Source organism: Brassica napus, chromosome C7 (genome assembly GCF_020379485.1).
Source record: "Brassica napus cultivar Da-Ae chromosome C7, Da-Ae, whole genome shotgun sequence".
NCBI lineage: Eukaryota > Viridiplantae > Streptophyta > Magnoliopsida > Brassicales > Brassicaceae > Brassica > Brassica napus.
In genome coordinates this window covers 47770050-47781694 of record NC_063450.1, presented here as the reverse complement: position 1 = coordinate 47781694, position 11645 = coordinate 47770050, and the positions used below count along the sequence as shown (strand labels likewise).

Sequence of the window (11645 nt, the reverse complement as noted above, 5' to 3'; positions counted from 1 at the left end):
CCTCCGTGGGTGGTTTAACGGTCTCTGGTGACGGATCCGGCGCCGGATTTGAACACCCCGGCCTCGAAAAGTTCCGGATCTCAGATCTGAAGACCACCGGTGTTCCATGGAGGAGGAAGCTTGCTTCCCGGTCTTCTTTCCCCCAACCCTATACTCTTTTTGCTTAGATCTGTTATTAGTGTTTCTGCCTTCTACGTATGTAACATAGCCGGATGTTTCTCTGAGTCGCCGGAAATGTAATCTCCAATGCCCTTTTGGGATGACAATTAATATATATATTTTTATTACAAAAAAAAAAAAAAAAAACACGATTGTCTGTTTGCATTAAAAACAGTTAATTTGTGTTGAAGTTGGTGATGCTGCATTGACAACTCACAAAATGTGATAAGACATATTAAGAGAAATTTTCCTATTTTGAGTATTGCATCTTTGTTTCTCAGAAGTGGGCTCTATTGAAGAGTTGGTATGTATGAATTTATGAATAAGATTTTGTTGGGGACACTTAGCCATATTTGAGGTGTTAAAGGGAACTCTCCCTTCTCACATGCTGTTGTTTATTTCTCTATGCAAATAAAATAAAAATAGAATGGAATCCATATCTATCCCTTTCTCACCAATCATTGACGTACAAATCCTATTTAAGTAATATCCAATCTTTTAACCTTTGGAAAAATAGCATCAGGTGTAAAAATGTATATACATCAGTGAAATATTTTTGAAATGAGTACATATTCTACAGCAACACTAATTTCTTAAAATCTACTTCACCAAATGATAGATTTAAGAATGACGATGTCATCTATGATCCATTTAACCGTATGAATCATTGAATATATTGTTATGACAGAGAACCAGATTGAGCTTCAAGCATATTTAACAACACTGGTGCTAACGGAAGAGGAAGATTGTTATGAATGGGAAATTGCGGGTAGAACAAGTAATGCTTTCTCTACTGGTGAAGTGTATACTTACTTAAGAGGGAGCATCGCAACTGTGAATTGGTCTCATCTGGTCTGGTCGTCGTTTGGAATCCCAAGACAGAGCTTCTTAACATGGCTGGTGATGCTTGATAGATGCCCAACTAAGGATAGAATGATAAGCTGGGGACTTGATGTTTCACCGACATGTCTCCTCTGTAACTCTCAGCCAGAATCCAGAAACCATATGTTCTTCGACTGCCCCTTCGCTTGTGTGATATGGTCTGCGATTGCCTCCCGAAGAAGACTCCATGCGTTGCAAAACTGGGAAGCGACAGTACTTCAGTTGATGCAATTAACTGGTACCAAACACAGTAAGCGTCTTACCCTTCTCTGCTGGCAGTCTACTATCTACTTCATCTGGCGTGAGCGTAATGATCGCCTCCACCGTGCCATCTTTAGATCACAAGAATTAATCATTCGAGGGCTGGACAGGCTAATCAGAAACAGGATTCAGAGTATAAGAGTTGAAAACCCTCGATCATCTAGTGCTATGATGCAAGACTGGCTGGGATCAAACTGATTGAATCGGGACTGACTGTAAACGTCTCTCCGTTACGGAAGATGATCGTGCTCTCCACTTGGGCCAGTAATGGGCCAAAATGCTTTTAACTCAACTTTCACCTTATGGGTTATGGGTTAAGTTCTAATGATATGTGTTCACTTATAAAAACTCTATTGGGTCTGTTGACCATGATACACTAGCCATCTTGGTTTGTAACATTTTATTTCTTTTCTGCAATTTAAATTGAAAGCCTTTTTTACAAAAAAAAATATATTGTTATGACATAAGTAAGTAGAAAAAGAGTTATGATCCCAATGATCATGCTATTTTGCTTGTTTAACACAGAAAAACATGTTGGGCAACTAGCATTTTCGGGGTAATCGTTTTCTTCTAAACTTGACCGTTAGATTTTGTGGAGTCGATAATGAAATGGGCCTTCGCAAAGCCATGTATTCGACTGAGGACCATTTTTTCACCAAAATGTTCAATAGTTTCACATTATACAGCAGGTCTGCAATTATTACCTCGTGTACACTTGGCTTTTGTGCATCTGTACAATCATAACTTATACTATCATATTCAATTTTCAAATCGGACATCTTGTAATGACTTCGGGTGTGTCCACTATAGTTCTTGAAACTATCATAATAATGAAACCCTTGAGTTTGGAAGTGCGTCCTAGTGTATGTTTCAAGGGACCGTCGAGAAGACCTTCAAAAGATTCCAAACTATGCTTATGCTCTTGAGAGGGAGCTTGATAATGCAATCATACAAGATTGTACTTGCATATTCTCAGTGTCTCATGTGTATACACTATACAATGATGTTTGCACGAGTGATCAGATCTGAATGGGCCTTGACACAGACAGTGTGAGTTGTGAGCATTTGGAAAATGTTAGAACCGGAAAAATTCAATCTGTGATCTCAATCTATATGTGAAAATAGTAATTTAGAGCATGATATTAGAAAGAGTTTAGTGATTCAATTCACAATAGATGATGACAAGTAGAGAGCAAAAACCAATATATTGCTCCTAAGAAATGATATCCTTTATAGACAAAGTGCATTTGACCTTTCAACAATCATAGAGGACAAAACATAGCAAGTAGACTAAAAAAATAATCATACCAAACCAACTATTAAATGTAGAAACTATTCCGGACAAAATGCTAATATACTTCGACCGCCCAACTCTGATAGTTTCATATGTTTAGTACTACTAGTATATTAATAACAACGTGATATAACAAGTGAGCGGAATTATTTGTAGACCTCCATGTTATGGAGCTTCCATAGGCAAGAATAAGATAAAGAAAATAAAATTTATATAGCAATCCTTAATTTTGATCTCAAATCATATAATTTATGTGCATATCAGTTTTGAAGATCTTCTACTATATTAAACGAATATATGATCTTATTTAAATGAAGGGAATAGACTAATAGTTAATCGACCTATTCAAAGTATACTATATGTTAAAGTAGTTTGATCCACGTTTATAAGCAATTGACAGTTAGTGATACCGACGTACACATTATATTTCTGTATTTTATAGACTATTTTTAAGTAGATATATATATTCAGTGTTTTCACTGTTTAGCAAATATAGGAGTTTTGTTCGGTACAAATTTCAGTTTCAATTTAGTGCCTCATAAAGCATATTCTTCAATTCAAGTAATTTTGACACGAAAGTAAACCAACGTTTTTTGGTTTGGTGATTTGGTCACCGACTCACCATTCAAAGTAAAGAAAAAAAAAGAATTGATTGTACTTTGTATGGAGATATCTTATTTAAGCTGTTGCTTTCCTTAAACGTTAAAAGAATTTCGTTTAGATAAATTAAGAAACTGAAATTTTCTGTCTATCAAAGAAAATGTATTATATTGAAGTCTCGACAAGGATTGCAACACGCCTCGATTACGCGAACAAATATCTATATCCACCAAAACCATATTGTATCTCCAAAGTTTCCAACATAATATATCTTCTTCGATCCAGAGAGCTTCTCTCAGCCTAAAGTAGAGAGGAAACATTAAACATCTGAATACTATGGGCGAAGAAGACAAGAAAGTGACGAAGTGTTTCAGCTTCAAGAGAACAAAGAAGAAGAAGAAAGAAGAGGAGAAATTGATAGTATCTACAGAAATTGCAAAGAGATGGAGAGATCTGAGCGGTCAAAACCATTGGAATGGGATGCTACAGCCGTTGGATCAAGATCTCCGGGAGTATGTCATACATTATGGAGAGATGGCTCAGGCTGGTTATGATACTTTCAACATAAATACTGAATCTAAATTCGCCGGCGCCAGCATTTACTCCAGAAAAGATTTCTTTGCCAAGGTAACACTGGAAAATTTCTTCTTCTTTTTTTAATTATAATTTTTTGGTAACTTCTGCTAAAATTAAATTAATAAAGTACAATACGTTGTAATTGGTAAGCGCTGTCCAAAAAGGTTATAATTAAGTAAGCTTTATAACTACAGAACTTGACATTATTATTTTGTTATTCTGAGTGTTCCACATTCAGTATGGTTTTAACGCTTTATTATATATCTTTGTAGAATCGTGATTTGTGTTTGGGTTAAAAGAATCATGCTAATTCATGTCAAATCTTGAAATGAATAAAAACGATATGAGGAGTACAATAAATGATTCATTAGTTTAAATAGTTTGATTTAAAAAAAAAAGATCTGATTGGTTAATATTGTTCTAGTGTGTACTTGAAGAACTTAGGCTTAGATTTTAATGCTACAGGGTTTCATTGTAAGGTTTGAAAATAAATGACCTCATCAATAATCTAAAAACAAAAATATTAATATTTTAGGTAATTTCTTTTTATACAGCTAAAAAGAAGAAGAAATTTTTTTTGTAACATCTGTGTAGAACATGGTTCGAAGAAATTTAATGGTTTTAAAATCTAAAAGGTCACTTATTAATCAAGTCTACAATGACTTTAATCATGAAAACAATCTTCTGTAAACTAAAAAGAACATCTATGTAATCTAATAAAATATTTGATGTCTCACTGGCAGAGCCCCTCTGCCCTGAGTGAGTAAGTGGAAGTCAAATAAAGCATTGGCGGGGAGGCCTTGTATAAAATGATTAATTTAAGGCCCCAAAGTGCTCAAAAAAGTTGTTACTGTTTGCTAGTAAACGTTTATTGTCAATATTAGGACGTCGTGTGTTCGAACATCCATCTTGGGATTTGCTTTTCTTTTATAATTATATAAGGGCCAAAAAAATTTGGCTTGGAAAAATCAAATTCTTAGTTCTGGATCTGCTTGGTGGTATTTTATCCCAAAAACAAAGCCTTAATTGTTGCAATGAACATTTTTTTTGTTTTCCGTATATTTTCTCGATTCTACTTACTTGTCGAGAAAACATTTATGTAACAAATAAAGGGAGAAGGTTTATTCTTGTTGCGCAAGCAACAGAAATCAAACCTTTGATTTGATTCTTAACCGGAGGTTTGATTTGATTCTTAAAACACGTACAGGTTGGTTTAGAGAAAGCGCATCCGTATACTAAGTACAAAGTGACCAGGTTTCTATACGCAACATCCCAGATCCACGTGCCTGAGTCATTCCTATTGTTCCCGTTGTCACGTGAGGGATGGACAAAGGAATCGAACTGGATGGGTTACGTAGCGGTGACAGACAACCAAGGCACTGCGGTTCTTGGCCGAAGAGATATAGTCGTCGCTTGGAGAGGTTCAGTGCAACCACTTGAATGGGTCAATGACTTCGAATTCGGTTTAGTGAACGCCAAAAATATCTTCGGTGAGAAAAATGATCAAGTACAAATCCATCAAGGTTGGTACTCAATCTACATGTCTGAGGACGAACGATCACCTTTTAATAAGGCTAATGCGCGTGATCAGGTTTGTTTATATGTTACTAAGTAAATGGCAATACACCATATTTGATATTATATTTTGAGAAATATCTTAGTGAAATTTTTGAAAAAGGTATTGCGAGAGATTGGGAGATTGTTGGAGAAGTATAAGGACGAAGAAGTTAGTATAAGTATCTGTGGTCATAGTCTTGGAGCTGCACTCGCCACGCTCAATGCCACGGATATAGTGGCTAATGGTTATAACCGACCAAAGAGCCGTCCTGACAAATCTTGTCCAGTTACGGCCTTTGTCTTTGCTAGTCCTCGTGTTGGAGATTCTGATTACAGGAAACTCTTCTCCGGGTACGTCCGTCCAATCTATACATATTTACAACATAGTCATCTAATATCTAAATATAACCGTGGTTGACCGAAATATTTTTAAAATTATCCTTTTCATTGATTTTTGATTAGTCGATATCCAGGTTAACTAAATATCCTGAGTAAATGAATTAATATTTTATTTCAAAATTATCAATATGAAAGAACATATGAATTCAAAAGCAGTTGGTCAATATAAGCTCTGGTTAGCATAATTAATAAGTTAATTTATCACATAAATATCTTACTATAATTCAGGATAGTGACATTCGAATACAGATGAAATCATCCATACCAAATAAATATCAACTAAAATTCAGGATAATGACATTCGAGTGCACGTGGAATCATCCATACACCGATACACGTTAGGATTTAGGAATTTTCTACTAAACCTTAATTTGACATATTACGACCAAGATAGAAAACCCTATCATGGAAAAAATAAAACACTAATAATGACCCTTTAAATTAGATTTAAAATCAGATGATAAATCATTACGAATCAACTTCAAAATTAATAGTATACCCACATTAATACACGTCCTCATAATAAAGTACCGTATATTATGTCTTCTTAGTTCTTACATGCTCGTACATTTTGTTTAAATGCAATCAAAAACAGATTGGAAGATCTCCGAGTATTACGGGTAAAGAATCTACCGGACATAGTTCCGATCTATCCACCATTAGGCTACGCCGAAGTCGGAGAAGAGCTTTCAATAGACACAAGAAAGTCGCAATACATGAAATCTCCAGGAAACTTCGCGACGTTTCACTGCCTAGAATCTTACTTGCATGGCGTTGCGGGGACTCAAGGAACGAGCAAAAATGACATATTCAGACTTGATGTGAAAAGAGACATTGGACTGGTCAACAAATCAGTCGACGGGCTAACAGACGAATGTATGGTCCCAGGAAATTGGAGGGTTCTTAAAAACAAAGGTATGGTCCAGCAAGACGATGGCTCTTGGGTTTTATTGGACCATGAGATCGATGATAATGAAGATTTTGAATTCTGATTTATTCATTTGTTATTTATTTCTTTTTGGATTTTTTTTTTTTTTTTTTACTAAAATTTGGGATGTTGATGAGTGGAAAAAACTATATATGTATTTCATCTTTTAAATTTGTATTTTTTTTGTTTGAAGACTTCGTATGTATATAGCTCGATGATCAAATCGCGTCATATAATCAAACCGTCTACGACTAAAGCAATAATCAACGATCCGTAACTTGTAAACCTAAATAAGTTAAACATGTTGGGTAGCAATTAATTGTCAGAGACTCAGAGTCACTCTAAATTAATTATATAAAAGAAGTACAGTTTTGAAAAGTTCTCTGTCAACTTGCACACCATGTGTAGTCTCACACCGTCACACGTCCTGAATTAAATGATATAGAGAGAGGGGGCGAAGATGCCAGAGAACAAAATAGTTGACACAACTAGGTTTTAGGATATGTTTTTATTTATTACTAGGTCGTTATTGATTGAAATAGTCAGGATTATCGTCGTGATATGTTTACCAAGTAAGCTTATTATACATATCAATCTTTACTCGTCAACATTGTATATCTTTCCATATACTTTTTTCTTCAGGAAATTGAAGGTCTCAATACTTCAAAGTACATATCTATCAACGCAGAACCCTACAAAGAGTAATAAAAAACCCCATGACTGGTTCTTGAGATTTTAAGGGTTGCGAATCATTTTTTTTCTTAAATTAATAAAAAATTTTTTTAACAATTTGGAGGCGATGTAGCTTATTCATATCAACTCTTTAAAAATTGTGAACAAAGCTGATATTTAATTTGGATATGCTCAATACCAACCATATGTAGCCAGATTATGTTAATGGTAAATATTTAAAATTCATGCCAAGTTACAAAAAAAAATGTTTAAAATTCTTTGCAAATTAGGTATCTCCATATGGTATGACATAAATTTGTTATATGAAAGGTTTTTTTTTTTTGGTGCTAATCAGTGGCATTTGACATATTCAGAGCTTCCAAGTCAGAGTCAAACGAAGACGAATAATGTATAACTCGTATGGTATTGTCTTCAAAGGGAGAGATAAAATGACGTGAAAACGAAGGGTTTGTTCTAGTCAATGATGAAAATTTGAATATGGCGATACCAAACTATTAAGAGCATCATTATCCACGGTTTCTTAGGACGGGGTTCTTAAGGAAATATAAGAAATTGTTTCTTAACTTTTAACTAATTGTTTATTATATTCTCCTAGGGGCATAATTAACAGGAGTCGTTAGTGGATTTTTTAGACGGTGGGTTCCACTTTTCTTGTAAAAACAGATCCCAGATACGATTGTGGAGGGTTTTTTGCACTGTTTGCGGGTCTCACCGACACGTGGCGGTCTGCGATTGGTTAGCTTTTTAATTTTTTTTTTTCAGACAAAAATAAAAAATAAAAAATAAAAAAATTTGTCTAAGAAACCATGGATAATGATGGTCTAAGAACCCCACCTTAAAAAACCGTGGATAATGATGATATTATATAAAGAGGAATACTCTTCATGAAGCCATAACAAGCCACAACACAAGATACGCAGAGTTTACTTTACTAGCCTTGCATCTCATGTCATTTTTTTTTTAAAAAAAGGCTCCTTAAACCAGCCAAAGAGAAAGAAAAGTAAAATGGAAAACGCTTCGACTGTGAGATTCTCTAGCTGTCGAGGAGTCGCGTTTGAGATCAAACCTCATGCAAACCCTTTCGCTATCGATCCAACTGATCAAAACCGCAACGTAAACGCTATACCCGAAAGTAGAAGGTTTCGACTTCCATGGGATTTCATGAGAAACGCCTCGAAAGTTTTCCCTTCGTCCATGCAACACACTATGAGCCGAGCCAGCAGCCATTTCTGCGACTTAGACTCCGACAACGACGAGGAAGAGGAAGAAGAAAGAGACAGTCTTTACTACTTAGAAGAAGGTGGGATCAAGGAAGGAGACGAACAACACAGTGAAAACGACGAGAAGGCAATCCTTGCTTCTTCCGCAAGCAAACACAGTGAGAAACCGCAGCAAACGCCTATTCCAAAGAAACGCGCTTCAAGACTATCAATCATACTTCTTGATCAAGGCTTATTCACCGTTTACAAACGCCTCTTCGTCGTTTCATTGCTTCTAAACATCCTAGCTCTCGTTCTCGCAGCCACGGGACACTTCACTTACGCTAGAAACAGAGCATCTCTGTTTTCAATCGCAAACATTCTTGCCCTAACTCTCTGCAGAAGCGAAGCCTTCTTGAGACTCGTGTTCTACCTAACCGTGAACCTCCTCGGACACTCCTTTGTCCCCGTCCGCATCAAACTCGCGGTCACATCGCTCTTACAAAGCCTTGGGGGTATCCACAGCGGCTGTGGCGTTTCCTCAATCACTTGGCTCGTCTACGCTTTGGTTCTCACTCTTAAAGACAGAGACAACACTTCAACAGCGATCATCGCGGTTGCGTCCGCGATTCTCTCTCTCCTCTGCCTCACTTCCTTAGCCGCGTTTCCACTTGTGCGTCATCTACACCACAACGTCTTTGAACGTGTCCACAGATTCGCTGGCTGGTCCGCTCTAGGTCTTGTCTGGGCGTTTGTAGTTCTGACGATATCCTACGATCCAATATCAAGATCTTACACCGATGATCTCGGCTCGAAGCTGATCAGAACGCAAGAGTTTTGGTTCACGTTAGCGATCACAGTCGCGATTTTGCTCCCTTGGTTGACCGTGAGACGCGTTCCGGTTGATGTTTCATCTCTCTCGGGCCACGCGTCCCTGATAAAGTTTAGAGGAGGTGTGAAGTCAGGGATCTTGGGTCGGATCAGTCCATCTCCGTTGTCGGAATGGCACGCTTTTGGGATCATCTCTGATGGGAAGACATCGCACATGATGTTAGCTGGTGCTGTCGGCGATTTCACCAAGTCTTTAGTCTCGAAACCTCCGAGTCACTTGTGGGTCCGTACGGTTCACTTTGCTGGTTTACCTTATCTGGTTAACTTGTATGACAAGGTAAATTAATTTTCTCTTAAACTTATAATTTAACTGGTTTAGAAATTTCAACAGGTTATTTATTGGATATTTGACCATTTTAAATAGATTTTTTAATTAATTTACAAAAGCAAAATAAATCCGCCGACATACCAGTTGAGCATTAATAGCTCTGAATATATTTTTTGTAGGATTGCACTTATATTTGTAGAAATTAGACTAGGCAAAAATATTGTGAAAAAACGTTGATGGTCAACACAATTATAAGTTTAATAAAGCTGTTATTGTTAAGTTTTGTGTAATTTTTTTCAACTGAAATACCTTTACAAATTTAACGTATCCTATATATTTTTTACAGGTGTTACTTGTGGCGACCGGTTCAGGGATTTGTGTATTTTTATCGTTTCTCATGCAGCAGAGTAAGGCCGAGGTATACTTGATATGGGTGGCTAAAGGATTAGATAATAATTTCGGGACAGAGATTGTGAATAGGATTAGAGATTATCCTCATCAAGACAGGATCATAGTTCACGATACTGCGATTCTAGGGCGACCTAACGTGTCTGAAATGACCTTGAAAGCTTCCAAGAAGTTTGGAGCTCAAGTTGTGATAGTCACGAGCAATCCTGAAGGAAGTCGTGACGTTGTTAATGCTTGCAAGGCTTCTGGTGTTCCTGCTTTTGGTCCCATTTGGGATTCTTAGATTACGATTTCATTTTACCTTTTCTGATAATTTATTCTTTGTCTCGCATGCAAAATGATGTAAATATTTGTGTTTCGTATTATAAATGTGTACTATTAAGATTTACGAGTTGATAACAAAAAAAGGAACATACGATACGACGGACTCATGTGCATGTAAAAAGTTAATATGAGTTGGTTGGCTTTACTTCTGAGTCAAGTAGTTGTTATATATAGGAAGAGTTTGACGCGAGAGTTTGAATATTATATACTACCTCCGTTCCCGAAATTAAGATGTTTTAGGTTTTTTTTGTTCCACAAAGATAGATTTTCTATATTGTTAAGGTACTTTTTTATACTTTTGAGGAACATTAATTGATAAAATTTCATTGGTGGAAAATTATTGGAAAGTGTATAATAAAGTAAAAAATAAATTAAATTATAAACATTTATTAAATTCTTAATAAGCGTGCATACTCTAGAAAATCTTATTTTCAGGAACAGAGGGAGTAATATATACTACTACTATGGGTATGATCGGTTTCCACACTACCACCCGAAACGCAGCTTTTGCGGTTGATAGCGGTTGTGAGCGTTTTGCAATAGTCACTTAAACCGATCTAAACCGTTTCAAACTGCTCTAAACCTCACAAATTCAAAAACTGGTTCCAACTAGAGTTTGCGGTTGCTGGAGAATAATTTTTTTTTTCTTTAAAAAAAACAATATAAATAGAGAAATAAAAATAATCAATAAAAATTTTAAATTGGAATTATAAAAATACTAAAATATACCTATTATATTTTAATTAATATTATAAAAAAATTTTAAAAAAATATTTTCTATAATTTTAAAAAAAATTTAAAACTAAAACTTTCTAAATATAATTTTTGTGTTTATTATAATATTATGATTTTTGATATTTTCTAATTATATAAAATATAAATATTGTTAATATATTATTTAACCGCTGTTGCATTTGGTAGTTAACCAGTCATAAGTATCCCGCAAACGCACCAATTTTTAACCGCAGAACCAGTCGTACAAATCTCTTAAAACCGCTAAAAACGCAAGCACCTGCATCCGCAAACTTCCGCAACCGCAAGCGCTGCATTTTAACGCTATATATAAGACCTAATCAAACAGTGATACTTTGACTTAGTTCTCATATATACAATATTTGACCAATTCGTAATCCATAATTTTTTTTCTTCCAAAAACGTTCTTTTGCAGAACCTCTTTTTTGGCACACATGTTCTTTTAGTTTACCA

The 11645-nt window shown here is 35.7% G+C and overlaps 2 protein-coding genes and 1 pseudogene across 2 annotated transcripts; all 3 read left to right on the top strand.

Moving 5' to 3' along the window:
* The first annotated feature begins 840 nt into the window (after positions 1-840).
* LOC125590655 lies at positions 841-1500 on the top strand. The gene has a single exon (XM_048764315.1). The coding sequence runs from the start codon at positions 841-843 to the stop codon at positions 1498-1500; it is 660 nt and encodes a 219-aa protein (XP_048620272.1).
* Positions 1501-3254: 1754 nt separating this feature from the next.
* Positions 3255-7553, top strand: LOC106409545 (phospholipase A1-IIgamma). The gene is made up of 4 exons (XM_013850162.3): positions 3255-3823; positions 4980-5363; positions 5451-5680; positions 6324-7553. The coding sequence occupies exons 1-4, from the start codon at positions 3533-3535 to the stop codon at positions 6718-6720; spliced, it is 1302 nt and encodes a 433-aa protein (XP_013705616.2). The 5' UTR covers positions 3255-3532; the 3' UTR covers positions 6721-7553.
* Positions 7554-8230: 677 nt separating this feature from the next.
* On the top strand, positions 8231-10501 carry LOC106411355 (annotated as a pseudogene).
* Positions 10502-11645: the final 1144 nt, after the last annotated feature.

Excerpts from the sequence above, each read along its gene's own strand:
- LOC125590655 (XM_048764315.1), top strand. The coding sequence starts at position 841 with ATGACAGAGAACCAGATTGAGCTTCAAGCATATTTAACAACACTGGTG.
- LOC106409545 (XM_013850162.3), top strand. The coding sequence starts at position 3,533 with ATGGGCGAAGAAGACAAGAAAGTGACGAAGTGTTTCAGCTTCAAGAGA. Across the intron at positions 3,824-4,979 it reads GAAAAGATTTCTTTGCCAAG|GTTGGTTTAGAGAAAGCGCA; the intron begins GTAACACTGGAA and ends AAACACGTACAG. Across the intron at positions 5,364-5,450 it reads AGGCTAATGCGCGTGATCAG|GTATTGCGAGAGATTGGGAG; the intron begins GTTTGTTTATAT and ends TTTTTGAAAAAG.